Raw genomic sequence first — 17,924 nt, forward strand, 5'->3', positions numbered from 1 at the left:
CTTAAAGGAGTAACTAATCTGGGACACCTTCCCTAGCATCTTAGTTTACCTTAGGGTCCTCTTGCTGTGTGCTCTCAGGGCTACCTGTGCTTTTCCTTCCTAACGCTCACACAAGAATGTGACCATACCGTTATGTGATTCTTCGAACAGTTCCTCTTTCCTTCCCTGGACACTAAGTTCCTCGGGGATTAATGTCTGTTTTACTCAACAATGTGTCCACAGTATAAAACAGGCCCATAATAGATGTCTGGGAAATAGAATAAATTCAAAATGTCTTCCCTATTCATCACCCTTTTTTCTGCTCACATAGCCATCATCTGAATATAAAACATAATTACCTATGCCTAAAATATTAAATCACTCCAATCTGATCTCTGCCTATAGTCTCCTATGGTTTTAATACATGACATGCAACACTGGCAAGTTAATCTTCCCAAAACATTCCTTATAATACTCATTTCAGCAAATATTAACTCCTACTATGTGCCTGAAGGAAATCAGAATACGTCGCCCCAAAATATGCCACTTTGGCACATTGGTGATTTTTCATAAAAAGCACTTAGGAAACAGGATGTGCAAAAATAACACTCTGACCCTCCTTTTTCTCCCTGAAAGCAGGAGGTAAAACTCCTATGTGAAAGGTGCCCTCCCTATACCAACAAGATAGAAGGCACCCTGATCACCGGAGATGGAGAACTTGGGGCTGAGCAACCTATACTAACATTGTTAAACTCATCCTTATCTTCCTAGTTATTTCTTCACCACTCACTACCCCTAACCCAAAGCCCTTTGTCTTGCCAACTTTTCGGAAATGTCTTCTTTCTTTTTCTAAAAGACATGAACACTTTCTGCTCTGCTCATTTCTTTGGGTCTTCACTTTCTTGGGAAGGCTCCCATGTACATGTAAAAATTTAATAAAATTTGTATGTCTTACTTCTATTAATCTGTTTTATTCCAGTTTAATTCTTAGGCCCAGCCAAAACTCAAGCAACGCAGAGATGAATTTTTCCTCCCCTTCATGATAAATATGTTACACTGCTTAATAAAATCTTATTGGTCTCCTAATGGCTACAGAACAAAGTTCAAAATTTCAGTTAGATTTGTCTACTGAAAGAAACAAGAAGGAAAGTCACCCCAAACTTGGTCTCTAATACCATTCCCCACTAAAAGAAAAAGGGGCCCTCAGAGAGATGGCTAATTTCAGAGCTGGGAAAGGTAGATAAAGGATGAGCCCAGAATAGCTTGTTAAGCCAGAAATTAAGGAAAAGCTAAAAAAAATAATAATAGGGGCATGTTAAAGGACTCAGGGAGCATTTGGAAGAAACTCCCACTGTTCAAATTTGAGACAATTTGAGCACCAAAATAGTTAAGTACAGTGATGAATATAACCATGAAAAAATTGAAATTATGAGTTCACACCAATAGGAAAAGAAGGCAGAAGGGAGGGAAGAAGGAAGAGAGGGAAAAAGGAAGAGAGAGGAAAGAAGGGAAGGAGGGAAGGGAAGGAGGGAGGGAGACAGGGAAGGAAGAAGGGAGGGAAGGAAGGGAGATAAAGCTGAGAGGGAAGGGAACTTCTAGAGAAGGGAAGTAGGACTATGACAGAAGAGAGGCAGAAGGGAAGCAGAGGAAGGAACCAAGGACCAAATGGTAAATGGGGAGGAAATGCTGGAGTGGGAAAATCATTTTCAGTCACTGTGGCGAAGACTAGATCAGATATGAATCAACAATGGAAGTTAAATCTAGGGAAAATTCTGATAAAGAGCAGAATATTTGCAGGGTCTTATAAATATCTGCCTATTGATGCAAAAGAAGAAAAATTATTATCATCCAGTCAAAACAACTGGGCTACACCTTGACCTTTGACAAAGTTATTAAAGTTAACATCACCTAGGGAACACAAAAAGGCATCACGGGCCTCCTGATGTGATAATCTCAGGACACAACATCTTCTAGGAAGCATTCCGGCCAAGAGTGTATAAACCCAATCTAATCACAAGAAAGGCACAAACACAACAGGAAGAACATACTGGAGGTGGGGAAGGGGATGGGAAGCAAGGGGGCACTCTGTATTCTTCACAAATGTCATTGCAATGAAATACTGTGGAAATGTCATTGCAAAGAAATATAATATTCAATCCTAACTGGACCCTAGACCAGAGAGGGAAAATGCTACAAAGGACATTATCAGATCAACTGTCAAAACTGAAATTATAAATAATAAATTGAATCGACACAAATTTATGTAGTTGACAACTATACCATGGTTATGTAAGAAAATATCCCTAATCTTCACTGAAGTATTCAGAGGTGAAGGAATATAACTGATCCTGACATGATTCAGAAAAAAAAATTACAGAGACAGTGACAGAAGGAAGAGAAGGAGGAAGAACACCAACACCACGGAGGAAGGGGAAGGAGAGAAAGAAGAGGATACGGGGGAAGGGAAGGGAATCATAAAGGGAAGAGAAGACCTGAGCAAATGATAAAATAGAATAAAACGTTAAATAATAAGTAAATCTAGATAAAGCATATACAGGTGTTCCCGGCATTATTGGATTGGCAAAAAGGTTTGTTTGTTTGTTTTTCCTCAGGATGGCTCTGGTAATGCTGAGTTGTCTTTAACTTCATTCAAAACAATTCTGTTAGACTGTATTGTGAAAGCTGTCATATTAGCATGTATTTAAAGAAATGTATCAAAAATGGTGAATTTTTGTGTAGCCATTTTAATATTGAGGATGAAAGAATATATGTAACAGGGTATAGCCAAGGGGGGAACCAAATGGGGATTTGTAATGGGGTCCAGAACTCAGAGTGTCCGGGAAATATTAGAAAAATATATATATAGGATGTCCTCACCCCCACAAGTCTGAGCTGGGGGATGGGATGCAGGGAGTAGAGCCATTGAAAGTTGCTTTGAATAGGAAGGGCTTCGCAGATAACCTCTAGAATGGCCATTTAACATATCTATAACCTTTAACTGGTTTCATAGATATGTTAAGTAGCTGTGGCCATGCTTTGAGCCAGGGGGATGGGAGTGACTTCAACCCATGATGCAACTGGGAGGCAACTCCCGCTGATTACAGCGCCTGTGTGAGAGCTTGGAGATGACTGGCTCCACATCATGGGGCCACACCTGCCCATACTTACTATGGCAGCCCAGTAAAGCTGGAAAAATACAGGAATGCTGGCAGACGTAATTGATTGTGGGAGGAGTCAGAAATGATGCTGCAAAGGAAGATTAGTGCTGGGATTTAAACCCAGGTGCAGCAGCCATGCTGGGGGCTTTTTGGGACCACATGGCTTTGACTAAAGTTGGAACCATGCAGCTATACAGTGCCTCCTTTTTGCCACGTGGCTTTGGAAGCAGGAGAGACTTTGCCTGGAAGAAAGGGAGTGAAGGGATTCTTGCTGGTGGGCCATGAGAAGGTGCCACATGGTTTTGGATTAACTGGAGATCACAGCAGTGACACAGCTGATGGTGCCAGAACCAAGGAGCTGCCTAAACCACGGACTTCTACTTCTTTTCCTAAGATATGGTACCCCAGACAGGGCAAAGGGGTGAAGGAAGGACTGTGCATTTGTGAATATTCCTAAGGACTTTAGTATTTTTAATGAAAACATTAAGGCATTACTCTAAGTCCATATAACTTTTTAAATAACCCCTTTCCTTTTCACCAATCTCTGGCATTGAGAGATGTCTTTCCCTGGCAGTGGGCAAGGTGAACCTAGTACAGGGGGTAGGAGAGGGGCACTGAAGCACACAGGTGGGTCCATTCGGTAGCAGTATATCATGTGCACCCCCCGGGTCTGTTCTGTAACAAATATGCACCATTTTCAGCATATACTATGATTCATTATCTCAAGAAAGGTAAAAATGCAACAGAAACACAAAAAAAGATTCATGCAATGTACGGAGACTGTGCTGGGAGTGACTGAACATGTCAAAAGTGGTTTGTGAAGTTTCATGCTGGAGATTTCTCACTAGATGATGAGAAATGGTCTCCACACTCAGGTAGACCAGTTGAAGCTGATAGTGACCAAATCAAGACAATAAGAACCCCTAACGTTATACCATGCAGGAGATAGCCAACATACTCAAAATATCCAAATCAATAAAGTTATTGGTGAAAATGAAAAATGTGTCTTTTATTCTACAAAAAAAAAAAAAAACTGACTTTTGGCCAGCCCAATGCTTCATTCTTGAAACTTTTTGTAAGCTTGAAATTCATTCTAAATAAAAAGTTAAAAATTATATATGTATTCAGCTAAACCTGCATAATCCAATACAGTAGCTACTAGCTACATGAGGCTGTTGAACAGCTGAAATATGATTACTCCAAATTGATACGTGCTTTTAGTGCAAAAAATATACCAGATTTCAAAAACTTAGTACAAAAAAGAATGTAAGGTATCTCATTAATAATTTTTATATTGATTACATGTAAAAATATTAGATATTTTAGGTCAAAGAAAATATGTTTTTAAAATTAATTTTACCTCTTTCTAATTTTTAAAAGTCTGGCTACTAGAAACTTTAAATTACATATGTGACTCATCTGCATTGGACAGGGCTGAGCTAGACCAGAATCTCCAAAATGGAGTAGCACGCTATTTTTCTGAATTTGTCTCCCATTTTTTTGTCTCTCTCAAATTCTAAGCATACCTCTCTCTCTAAAAATCACTTGGTTTTAAGCTTCCCAAAGGGTAAGGATTGGGTCTTGATTGTATTCCTAGTGCATAGTGTTATAAATATTTGTTTATTCAAAGGCAATATGCAAAGGAAGAAGGGTGGCCAGCAAGAATGTATTCATTCCCATCTGTGTCTCTGCTTATACTCTAACTTCTTCCTAGAAGGAAACTTTTCTCTTCCTCTTCCAATCACACATACTCTTCAAAACTCATTTTTGTATGCCCATTTTCTCCAAGGAGACTTTCCACTCACACGGGTTCATTTTTTATCTTTTCTCCTCTGTCCTACTATAGCCTTCATTGGCTGTATCATTTACTTTGGCACTTAATCATATAAGTTCCTTGGAGAGAGGTCAGATCTCATATTTTTCCTATATTTTCCACAGTGACTAGCACAGTGTCAACTATATCAGTTGATGGGGAGGGGGGCAGAAGGAGGGGATAGGGAGGGGGCTGGGGGTGAGGAGAAGGGCCCCAGCAACAAGACGCCAAAAAAAGAAAAATAGGTTAGGAGTTGAAAATTTTGACTGTAGTCTGCTTTGACATCTACTAAACTGCATGCCTTAGATAAATCACTGAATCTCTCTGCTTCTACTTCCTCATCTTTTAAATCAGATAGATCTGTTGACCATAGAAGCCTCCCATTTCTACAATTCTAGGATAATTAAATCCATTTTCTCTAGCAATATTATTGATATATACCAGTAAAAGTACATTGAATACACTGTCAAATCACAGTAAGTTACTTAAGAAAGAAATTGCAACAAAATTTATAAACTGCCTAAACTACTAAATGCTGATCAAGTTTCTGGCCATCTAGCACTTTAAATTCACATTTCTCTTCAAAGGACTATTAGCAAAATAGTCAATACATACATTGAGAATACACCTCAATTTTTTTTCAGACTCTTTCAAACCTCAGAGAGATAGCCTTTAGAAAGAGGAGGAGGAGCAGGAGGAAGGGAATCAGATGCTAAACCTTCTGTAAAGTACCCTGGAACCTGGCTATGTTCAAAGAATCTGAATTATAATGGATTTTAAGCACACTGTCAGTTTCTTCTTTCAAAAATTGTATTTAAAGGACACTATTAAAAGAAAATACAACAGTTAAAATGCAATGGTCATCTAAAAACATAATATTAAAGGAATACAATATAATTTCAAAGCATGGAGACCATTTCAAACAAATCTCTAAATCAGCAACTTTAATTTTAATCCTATATCTTAATACTTCTACTGAAAAGATTATTAGGGTGGGATAAAATAAAAGGGTTACTAGTTACATAATTTAAGGAGCCCAGTTATACTTGTTAATAAATAGCACCTGTGGAATTAAATATGTAGTCTAGGTTCAAAACTATTAATAAAATCACAAGATTTCTTTAAGGCTTTTATCAAAATGCCCCCAATAAATGCCGAGCTTTAACACTGACCCATCTACAAGATAGAAGATGAGCCCTGGAAGGCATTACAGTACTCTCCAGATCTGGTCTGCAGCTACCTCTGCAGCATCATCACCCACCAATCCCTGAACATCATTTCACTTCCCAAACTTAATTGTTGGTGTTCCCCCTAATGTTACCTACCCTTTTATGACTCTGTATCTTGGCATTTGCAGTTCTCTCTGCTAGACATGCCATTCCCTCTTTTGAGCTTCAAATATTCCCTACTTCCATAAGTTTTTCATGACTGTCCCAACACTCTCCTACAAAGTGGCTCCCAGGGCACTCTCCACTCTTCTATAATATAGTATTGTAATTACTATTAAATGTCCACTTCCACAAACAAGTTGTGAGTTCTACATGGAGGGCCCATATTTTAATTTAACTGTTTCCCAGCCCCTATATAACTGGCATTTACTGACACTCAATATAAGTACACTGAAAAAAAAAAGTTAAGTAGTTAACTGTGAGAAACAATTCAACTTTTCCTATAAAAGAGTATATACATTTAACACAGTGGTTCTCAACCAGGGGCAACGTAGCCCCTAGAGGACATTTGGTAAAGTCTTGGTTGTCACACAAGGGGAAGGGGATTTGAGGGAGCAGGTGCTACTGGCACCTAACAAGTAGAAGACAGGGACGCTGTTAAACATCTTACAGTGCAAAGAACAGCCCGCTAAAACAAAGAATTATCCAGTCAAAAATATCATAGTGCCATAGTCAAGGAACTCAACTGTCAATTAACTTATTCATCTGCAATGATTCATATCTCAGCAATAACCAGAATAAATTCAAATTTTGTAGTTTCAACTGAAACTTCTGTAACAGTTGATGTGTATGCACCAACACTAAAAATTATCTTTATGTAACTGTAATGCTTACCGACATTAAGAGTACTGGAAGGCATCCCATATTTCTGAAAACTGAACTTTAAAAGAAACCACAGGAAAACTAATTTTCAGTTGTGGAACTATGACAAAAAATCTGAGGTATGAGGTAATCCATTCCTCTAGGTCCAATGAAAGAAAAATCTCTAAGTACTACAAGTATATCATGCACAGATGTCTTTACTGTTGAACACAGGAACCAACAGGAAGAGCAAAGGGCATGCCCTGGCCACTGCCAAAATCACCAGCTTATTAAGATTAAAAAAAAATCTGACAAAACCACTACCCCAAAATCATCAAATGTCAATAAAGGGTGGCACATACATGAATTAACTATTCCTGATATATGATCAAGTTTCTCATGACTTGAACATTTCACAAAAGCTATGCAAAAGCAAGAACACTTCGTTTACATGTAGTGGTTGACTCAACTGCCTTAGGCACATTGGCTGAATACCACAAATTCACTAATTTCTTCTGTTTTTGAATTAGTTATCCTACTCACTCAATGACCAACTAAAGGGTTTGGCACCAACTACACAATCATTTACATTTGTTGCACCCTATTAGTCTCCAAAATAAAAAAGAAGCCATCCAAAACAACAAAAATTTCGTACAGTAACTCTTACAGAAAAACAGACTTCATTTATTATAGGAACTGATTCCTAAACAATACACCTACAGCTTTCCAATGCTCTCATCTTTCTATCTTAAGGGGTGTTTCCAGATTCAAACACAGATAGCACTGGCAGAAAGTGGAAGAGTAAATGTATACCGTTGGATAAAGCTTACTGTGGATTTATTCTTGGATAGCTCAAAAAAGGTACTGACTGGAAAGAGAAAATGCATTTTTAATTGGGAAAAAAAAAGTTTCCAACAGTGAGTAATCTTCTTTCTCAGCTGACTTTGCCTGTAAGTGTCCGCACCAAGATTGGGCCCATGCTAGGCCAACATTGTCCAGATGCGAATCGGAAGCCCTGTGTAGCAGGTGCGTGAGGTGTAAGTTGGGGACACCTCGGGCACGGAGAGTGGGGTTAAAGCTAAGCAAGCCTCCCGCGATCTCCCACCAGGGGATCACTAGCCCGGCAGACAGACAGCCTGTCCCAAACTCCCCATTTACACTGCCATTCTAGGATTTGGGAGGAACATGCTGGTACCACACCCTCCCGCCCGCCGTCCTCTATCGCTGACAGCCCCGAGCCAGAGTGGGGCGGCTGACCCGGGCGCGTGGGACCAAAGACTCGGCTCCAGGCCCAGGGCTCCGGCCTGTCCCCCCTCCCTCCCCGCCCGCCGCTGCCGCCCCAACCTCTCTCCCCACCCCCACAGCCCGACCCTGGGGCGGACAACCGCGGCCTAATAGCCTCCCAGGCAGCAAGGCCTAAGGAGGGAAGGAGCCCGCTGAGAAGACGAGACGCCAGCGCCGCAGCCCCGTGCTTCGGCTCTCCCGCTCACGTGCTGTCAGAAAGGCGGTTTCACTCTCTTACCCTCTGCAAAATCCTCCTAAACATGGTTTAAACACCACCCGGCGCCGCCGAGGTGACTCTCCAGACCCTACGCCGGGCCACTCAAGGGTGCGCAGGAGGAAGGGACTGAGCCAGGAGGAGACCAAAGGAGGAGGTCCGGGCGAGACTGTAGCGGTGACCGCTGGAACGCCCGGACTTCCCCACAGGCGGTGAGAGGGAGCACGCGCCAGCCAGCGACTAGGTAGCCGGCGAGCATCCGCCCGCCTGCCGGGCCGCTCCAGTAACTGACAGCTGGGCGGCCCGCCCGGCGCCACCCCGCCCATCCCTCCTGTCCATCCTCGGGGGGTGGGGCTAGAAAGGGCCTGCCCATGCCCCGCACCAATCGGAAGCAGCGTGACGTGTGCGACTGCGTGATGGGCGAGCGGCCGGGTACGGGCTCCACGCTCCTTCCGGTGGTCCGGCAAAATCGGTGGTCACTGAGCGTACTGCTCGCCGTCCGTCAGAGGCCGCACCCGCGAGCTGACTGCGTTCCTGCCAGGGAGATGGTTGAGAAACCATGGGGCCCGGTTGGGGGTGTCCCTGACCACGGAGCTCGGGGATAGGTACCTTGCTACAGCACTTCAGGCTGCTCTGTGAAATTTGTCATTGTGACCCTGGCCTGGACTGAGACTGGACAGGATCCTCATTTCTGTTGGAAGCACCTTGGTGAAAGCAAAGGAGAGAAACACAGATATGATTAACCAGTCTGTTGGTCTTCCGCGCCCTCTTCGACCCCTAAGTTCTTATCCCTAATTTCTTCCTGCTTCCAATTTCAGCCAAACAGAAAGTAAAAAGTTAGAAGAAAGGTTAGGAAGAAACTGGAATTGTAATTAGCAAAGAGAAGTTTGGGGTTGTCTTTTGGGGGCTATAGCAACATTATTTAATGGACTGATGTCGCTAACATGTTGTACTTTATCTTTCTAAAAACCGTGTTTGGCCCATTCTAAGGAATCTTAAATCCTATTCTGATAACATATATGAAGTAAATCAGCATTAATGTGTCTGTTTTTAAATTAAGAAAAAAAATGAGGTCATGGGTAAACAGCCTGCCGAAACAAGGACATGGACTTAGAACTGATACGATGTCATTATTTAAACTCAAAAATCACAGCTTCAGAGTCCTCCCATTCTGAGTCCTCCCATTCACAGAGTCCTCCCATTCACAGTCTAAGAGATTTGACTTTTATCCTGGGAAGAAGAGAAAAGTCTTTAAGTATTGTTTAAGTAGGGAACTGGAGAGAATAATGCAACTACCCTTGGGTGGCATGGGTGGGACTGAAGTCTTGGAGCAATGAATGGAGTGTTTATTGGAAAGGACTTACTGATCTTTTTAAAAGATGCAGCAAATATTATTCTCAAATGAGTTAATGTAATAGTGTTTTGTAACGTGTAAAATATATGATGTAATATATTTTATATTACATATTCTATTCCAAACATGTTCTGTTTTTAGTGTTCCTATGGTTCCGCAAAACAATCATGCCTGCAGCTAATACATTATTAATCAATATTGATGATAGGACAGTTAACTACTTCCAGGCAAACACAGCGAAGTTCACACTTTCTCATCTTTCCAGACACAGGTGCATTGTTTTCAGGCAATATGGGAAATACCTTCATTGACTAGTAGAGATTTCCAACCCACAGCCTGTGGGCTGCATGTGGCCCAGGATGGCTATGAATGTGGCATAACACAAAATCATAAATTTACTTTAAACCTTTTTTTTGCTCATCAGTTTTTGTAGTGTTTCTGTGTGTAATGTGTGGCTCAAGACAACTCTTCTGGTGTGGCCCAGAGGCAACAAAATGTTGGGCACCCCAGACTAGAGTGACACAACTGTGGGATATAACAAATACATATTTGGTCTCCACCCCAAGTTCCAGACACAGAGCTTCTAAAACCCTCGTACTGGGTTGGCCAAAAAGTCCAAATGTTTTGGAGTATTTTTGTAAAATAAAAGACATAGTTTTCATCTTCACCAATAACTTCATTGATTTAGATATTTTGAGTATGTCACCTGTCTCCCACATGGTATAACATTGGTTGTTCTCAATCAATGTCTTGATTTGGTCACTGTCAAACTGGTCACTGTTCAACTGGTCTATCTCCATGCAGCATCGTCCAGCAAGAAATCTCCAGCATGAAACTTCCCAAACCACTTTTGACATCTTCAATCAGTCCCAGCACTGTCTCCATACATTGCACAAATCTTTTTTTGAGTTTCAGTTGTGTTTTCACCTTTCTTGAAATAATAAATTATAATATATGCCAAAAATGAGTATTTTCTTCCATCTTCAATATTCAAATGGTTACACAAAAATTCAATTTAGATAAGGTTTTTTTTTAATGCATGCTGATAGGACAGCTGTCACAGTCTAACAAAACTGTATTGAATGAAGTTAAAAACAACTAAGCACTACTAGAACCATCTCACAGAAAAACAAACAAACTTTTTGGCAAACCAAATAATTTCCTAAGTGTTAGGGTGCTAAGAGCATCTTTTGTTTTAATGTTTGATCTTTGACTTTGGTTTCTGACACGAGCTTCTAAGATCATTGGAATCCCCAGAGTGATAAGAGTGTCCTTCTTTGCTAATGAGATGACGTGGTTGTGCCTCCCTAGATAGCTTCAGGATTGGCACTGCCTCCAGAAAGACCAAGGCATAAACAGAAGGTTGTAATTTTCAAACCCACACCACTCCACTTACGCAAGGGAAGAGGGGCTGGAAGAGTTCATCACCAATGGTCAATCAATCATACATATGTTAATGAAGCCTCCGTTTAAAAATAAAACCTCAACAATGATTTTGGAGAGCTTCTGGGTTGGTGAACACAGCGGGGTGCTGGAAGAATGATGTACCTGGAGAGAACAGGGAAGCGCCGAACCCCTTCTCTCATGCTTGGCCCTATGCATCTCTTCCATTTAGCTGTCCCCAAGTTGTATCCTTTATAATAAACTGATTATAGTAAGTGAAGTGCTTCCCTGAGTTCTGTGAGCTGTTACAGCAAATAACTGAGGATGGTGTTGTGGGAACCCCCAAACTGTAGCCAGTTGGTATGAGAAAAGGTGACAACCTGGGACTGTCAGCTGGTGTCTGAAGTGGGAGGTATTCTTGTGGGACTAAGGTCTTAACCTGTGGGGTCTATGCTAATTCTGGGCAGTTAGTACCAGAATCGAACTGAATTGCAGGGCACCCAGTTGGTGTCCAGAAAATTGGAGAATTGCTTGGTGTGGAATAAAACCCCTAAATTTGGTGTCAGAAGTATTCTAAGTAGAGAAAGGAAACACTTTTTCATTTAAAGTAATATTTGTTTCTCTTTTTTGATTTTCAAAACATTAATTTTGTTTAGCCCCGGCTGGTGTGGCTTAGTGGTTGGCATGTTGTCCCATAAGGAAAAGGTTGCCAGTTCAGCCCCAGTCTAGGATGGACTGGCCCCTGGTCTGGAGGCCTACAGTCCCCGGCCTCGGTCCCCACACAGGTCCCTCATCTGGATGTCTAGGGAGGCAACCAATCAATGCTTTTCTCTTATTGATGTTTCCCCCCTTCCTCTCTCCCTTGTTCTCTCTCAAAAGCAAATGAGAATGTCCTTAGGTAAGTATTAAAAATAAATAAATAAATAAATTTAAAAGATTAATTTTGTTTAAAGCTGTTTATAATGTCACACTCTTAGACCATTTTTACTGGAATTCTTCTGCTTAGCAGATGGGTTATCCAAAAATCTGTGTGCTCCCCTGCAGCTTGTGATAGCTGTCACTAGAATAATACACTAGAGAACTTGATTACTGCAAAAGAAAATATAAGCACTGGGTGAGACATAATTGTATAAAAATACCCTTCACTAACCTAGCAGCTTCCCACCTGTAACAGTTCTGCCTACGCTATCTGGCTAATTTCTATTCATTCAGCAATCTTAATATTCAATCAGTTCTTTGACTCCACCAAGACCTAGAGTCCATTGACCTCTCTTACTTTCTTACTATCAGCCATTTCCCTAGAGTCCTCATTTCCACCAAAACCCAGCTGTCCATGATCCAACTTTAGATTCCCCCCAACCTTTGCAAATATATTTAACTTCTTTAGCTCTCTCATCCACATTTTCATCTAGCAGAAGCCAAACCCAACTATCCACCTACTCCATTGCACAGAAGCAGCTGAATATCACTAGAGATACAATATACAGCTGGAGCTACTGGGCTCATTTTGCATCATAGCCACAGCCCTCAGATAGAAACTCAGAACAGTCTAGCAGCAGTCCTGTTACACTCTCCTCCTGTCTTCTTTCTCTAGATCACCAATACAGCTTTAACATCGCAGTTGTTTCACTCAACAACTGAAAATACCTTGTGTTTTCTTAACCCACTCCAGTCAAGCCTCCTTCTCATCTACTCCAATGAGACTGCTTATGTTAAGACTGTAAATGATCTACATGTTGCCTAACCCAGTGACAACTTTGTTTTTGACTTTGACTCTCATTTACCTTCAAAATATTTAACCACTCTCTCTTTGAATTATTTTATTCTCTTGGCTTCCCTGACAATTTACTTACTAGTTTTTCTATTCAATGACCATTCATTCCTTCTCAGACTCATTTAATAATTTCTTTGCTTTCTTTTTTTCTCAAATTTATTGAGGTGACATTGGCTAATAAAATCACACAGGTTTCAACTGTGCAGTTCTCTAACACATCACCTGTATATTGCACTGGGTTTTTACCACCCGAAGTCAAATCTCCCACCACCATATATTTGCCCTTCTTTATTCTTTACCACTTTCAAACCCCCTTTCCCTCTGGTAAACACCATACAGTCGTCGGTGTGTATGACTTTTTGTTTGTTTGTTTTTCTTGTTGGTTCACTTGTTGCTTTCAGTTTTATATCTCACATATGAGTGAAATCATACAGTTATTGACTTTTCCTGTCCAACTTATTTCACTTAAATCTACCTGACTGATTTCTGTCTCACCTATATGATATTTTCAAGGTCCATCCATGTTGTCACGAATGGCAATATTGCAACTTTTCTTATGGTTGAGTGGTGCTCCATTGTGTATATGTACCACATCTTCTATATCCAATGGAATATAGAAGGACAATGATGGAAGGACACTTCAGTTGTTTCCATGTCTTAGCCACCATGAATAGGGCTGCAATGAACATAGGGGTGCATGTATATTTGCAAATAAGTGTTTTCAAACTTTTTGGGTAAGTACCCCAAAGAAAGGTTGCTGGGTCAATATGATAATTCTATTCTTAATTTTTTTTTTAGAAAACTCCATACCATTTTCCACGGTGGCTATACTAGTTTATATTGCCAACAGCCATGAATGAGCATTTGTTTCTCTCCACAACCTCTCCAATACTTAGCATTACTTGTCTTGTTGATAACAGCCATTCTAAAAGCTGTGAAGTGGTACCAAAGTGCAGTTTTTATTTGCATTTCCCTAATAGCTGGTAAAGTTGAGCATCTTTTTATATATCTGTTGGCCATTTGTATGTCTTCTTGGGAGAAGTGTCTGTTCGGGTCCTCTGCCCATTTTTTTATTAGATTGTTTGTTTTTTGTTATTGGGTTGTTTGAATTTTTTATATACTTTGACCCTGAATGCACTCAATCTTCTCTACTACATATCTTAATATTAGAGTGCCCCCAACTCTGTTCTGAGACCCCTCATTTTATCTATCACACACAACCTACAAGTGATCTAAGCCAGGCTTCTGGTTTTAAATTTTATCAGGTTACCCGAGACTCCCAAATCTATATCTTTAACGCTAACCTCTCCCCAGATTCCCAGATTTGCATAACAAACCATCTACTTCATATTTCTCCTTGGATATCTAATGAGCATCTCACACTTATGGCCTAAATAAAATTCTTATTTTTATCTTCCTCTTCACCAGTTTTCCTCTCTCGGTATGTAGCACTGTTAGATACTTAGTTAAATCAAACCAAAAATCTTAGAGCTATCTTTGATTTTTCTCTGTACCTCGTCCCTCCCCGTCCCTCCAGGCAATCCTTCAGAAAACCCTGACAGGTCTACTTCCAAAACGTACCCTAAATCGGCTCCTTCTTTCCATTACCACCCTAGTCCACAGCACTTCACCTCCTGTGCAGACTGCTATAATAGTTTCCTGGTTGGTCTCCCTGCTTTTACTTTGGTTTCCCTGTAATCCATTCACTACACAACACCTAGGAACACCTTTAAAATATGCAAATCAAATAATGTCACTGTCCTCCTCATTTGTAGCTTCCCTGTCAAAATCACAATAAAGTCCATATACCTTATCCTAGCTCACACGCCCTGTTTATCAGACCCTACCCACTTCTCTACCTTCCAGTTTCAACATTCTTCCCTTGGCTTAATATGCCCCAACTTTCCTGAACTTTTAGTCCATCATTGTGCAAATCTTGCTCCTGCCTCTGCACCAACCAATTCTTACTTACAAAATGTTTTACCCCTAAGATCTTGTGGCTAATTTTGTGGCATTCATACTGCACCTTAAAAATCACCTCCTCAGAGATACCTTCAAGGATCACCTCATCTAAAGAAGCCTCTGGTCACAAACTAAACCAGCAAAGTAGAAACAGACTCATACATAGATACAGAGGTCAGAGTAACGGTTGCCAGTCAGGAGGAAGGCTGGGGACTGGGCGGAAAAGGTGAAGGGATTAAGAGCGCACATTTGTGGCCACAAAATAGTCACAAGAATATAAAGTGCAGCACAGAAAATATAATTAATAATATTGAAATAACTGTATATAATGCGAGGTGGTTACTGGAAACCTCAAGGGGAAAAATTCGTAAAGTATGTTACTGTTGAAACACTATGCTGTATGCCTGAAACTAATACAAAATAATATTGAATGTAAAGTGTAATTGAAAAATAAATGAATAAAGTGGCCTCCAATCTATTATGTCACCCACTTTTATTTTCTGTATAGCAGAGAAAATTACCACTTCTGACTTTTGTTTTTGTCTATTTACGTATGTCCCCCCAACAAGAATGTAAATTCCCTGCACACAGGAATCTTGTCTCTTGTTCACTGCTATCTCCCCAATGATTAAAACAGAGCTCAACCCAGGGTCAGCAATAAATATTTGTTGAAGAATGAATAAAGGAAAGAAGAACGGAACAAAGGTATTATGGCTTGAATGTTTGTGTTCATTCAAATTTCATATGTTGAAATCCTAACTCTCAAAGGTGATGCTTTCAGTAGGTGGGCCCTTTGGGAGGTGATCAGGTCATAAGGGTGCGGCCTTTATGAGTGGGATTACTATTCTCATAAAAGAGACCATAGAGTGCTCTCTAGTTGCTTCCTCCATGTGAGAATACAAGAAATTTGCAATCCAGAAAATAACCTTCACTGACCATGCTGGCACTCTGATCTCCAGCCTCCGGAACCCTGAGCAGTAAATTCCTGCCACCCAGTCTGTGGAATTTTGTTACTGTCACTCAAGCTGACTGAAACAGAATGTATATAATTATTCCTATAAGAGTTGCCTTATAGATTTCCTCAAACTACTCTCTTTCTACTTGTGAAGCTGTGATCCAAATACAACAAGCTTGAGAGAAATCCAATGGTTTTTTATCCAGTTTGATATTCTATTTTCTTTTACAATAATATGTATGTATGTTTGATTATTCAAAATTTCCCAGTATTTATGGGAAACAACCTATTCCCAGCCTTCTACAAATTAGAACATTTTTCCTCTTGTTAATTTCTCATGTGGCAGCCAAATATTTATTTGCAGTTCAAGTCAAACCCACGAAAAAGCACAACAAAACAAGCAAAGTGCAGGTGGTAGGTCTGTGTAAATAGGGCAAAAATAATTTAGAGATTCTAAGGAATGCACACAGGACTGACTACTAAGCAACTATTCGGCTTCAAGTAAATTCTTTTTCCTAACTAAATATTCCTTTTTAACAAATTGTGTTAGCATTATGGAACCAACTACCTGAAGCCTTGTATCAGTTTGTGTTTCTTTCAGCCCTTCAGGGCAGATGACGTGAAAGGCAAGGGTAAGGACTTCAAAGGAGTGGAGAGATACAGGAATTCTGCACAAATTCCTACTGGTTTTCTTCATGCTTTAGTTGACTTGAATGACCTCAGAAAAAGAATCAGATCTCCACTAAATTTCTTGGAAGCAGGTTTAGGGAAAATCCAAAATAATACCTATGTTTTAAGATATATTAAAAATAATGTTCTTAATATATATGTGATAGGCCACAGCCAAGCCTATTGCATTTAAACCACAAGTTGGTGGAGTACAAAATAGACTATGGAATGATGTAGGGATGACATAAAAGTTTCCACCTATGATAACAGAGTGGAACTCAAGTGCCGATGTGGCTCCCCGTCAGGTACAGAATGTTCATGGTTGGGACTTTCTGACGTGGTAGACTTCCCATTGCCGGTAGGTTTTCTAAAAGCACACATTTTGGGAACTAGAAAGGCTATGGGGATCTAGGATAGCTTGTTTTTTGATGTTGCACATATCTTTACATTGCCTGTTTCCAAAGAAAGAGAAGGAGAAGAAGGAAAAGAAGAGGAAGAAAAGGGAAAAGAAGGAGAAAAGGAAGAACCAGTAGCAACCCAAACTGAATCTGATATTAAATCAAATCCAAATTATCATTCTTATCAGTCTTCTGAGACCAACCTGTACACTCCCTAGCTGAACAGCCATCCAAATGTAGTAAGTTATCTAGGGCAGTGTGGGTGAATTGTAGGAATGAAACTGGATGCGAGCAAAATTTGCCACCACAAATTATGACTCTTTAATGTAAGAGTAATTTTAGGCTTATTTGGTTATTTAGGCTTATTGGTTATTTTTAAGAAAGAGTAGATATAGCAGAAGCTCTAAAAACCAAGTAATGCAGAAGTTACCCTTTGTAAGACATGTAAAAGGGAAATCTCCATTGATAAGGGTGTCTCCCTCTTTGTAGCAAAAAGAAAAGGACAACAATGTCTAGGAAATCTTATCAACAGAGAAGGCAAGGACATATCTGCAGAAAAACCTTACCCTGTCTACTCTGCCTTTCCTGGCAACCCCATGACTGACTCTCCCAGTCTCAACCTCTTGTCTCTGGCTGAAATGGTATTTAAGTTGAAGGCTTCTGTAATTTTGGAGAGTTACTCAATCTTCCTAGGTCTTTCCCATGTATACAGGAGGTATACATGTTATTAAACTTTTGTTTGTTTCTTTCCTGTTAATATGTCTTATATAAATTTAATGATTAGACCAGCCAAAGAACCTAGAAGAAAAAGTTTTTCCTTCCCTACAGAACTAATATCTGAAGTCGTATTCTATGTGCTTCTGAAGTGTGGTCAGGTAAAATCATTTAACAAGTTTGGTAAAGAGATGTCATCTGAGCACTGGTGTGTCCCTCTAAGCCCTAAGCTCTCAG

The 17,924-nt window shown here is 40.3% G+C and overlaps 1 protein-coding gene across 2 annotated transcripts in view; it reads right to left on the reverse strand.

Moving 5' to 3' along the window:
- The window catches only part of EEA1 (early endosome antigen 1), a 141,675-nt gene extending 132,892 nt beyond the window's left edge, over nt 1-8,783 (reverse strand). Inside the window, exon 1 of one of the 2 annotated variants that reach the window (XM_037064665.1) lies at nt 8,503-8,783. In XM_037064665.1, the coding sequence (XP_036920560.1) occupies nt 8,503-8,526 (24 nt within the window). In that variant the 5' untranslated portion in view covers nt 8,527-8,783. The remainder of the gene's footprint in view (nt 1-8,502) is intronic. The other variant, XM_037064666.1, reaches the window with a different exon arrangement.
- Nucleotides 8,784-17,924: the final 9,141 nt, after the last annotated feature.

Source organism: Sturnira hondurensis, unplaced genomic scaffold (assembly GCF_014824575.4).
Source record: "Sturnira hondurensis isolate 20B ecotype Veracruz unplaced genomic scaffold, ASM1482457v3 Scaffold0015509, whole genome shotgun sequence".
NCBI lineage: Eukaryota > Metazoa > Chordata > Mammalia > Chiroptera > Phyllostomidae > Sturnira > Sturnira hondurensis.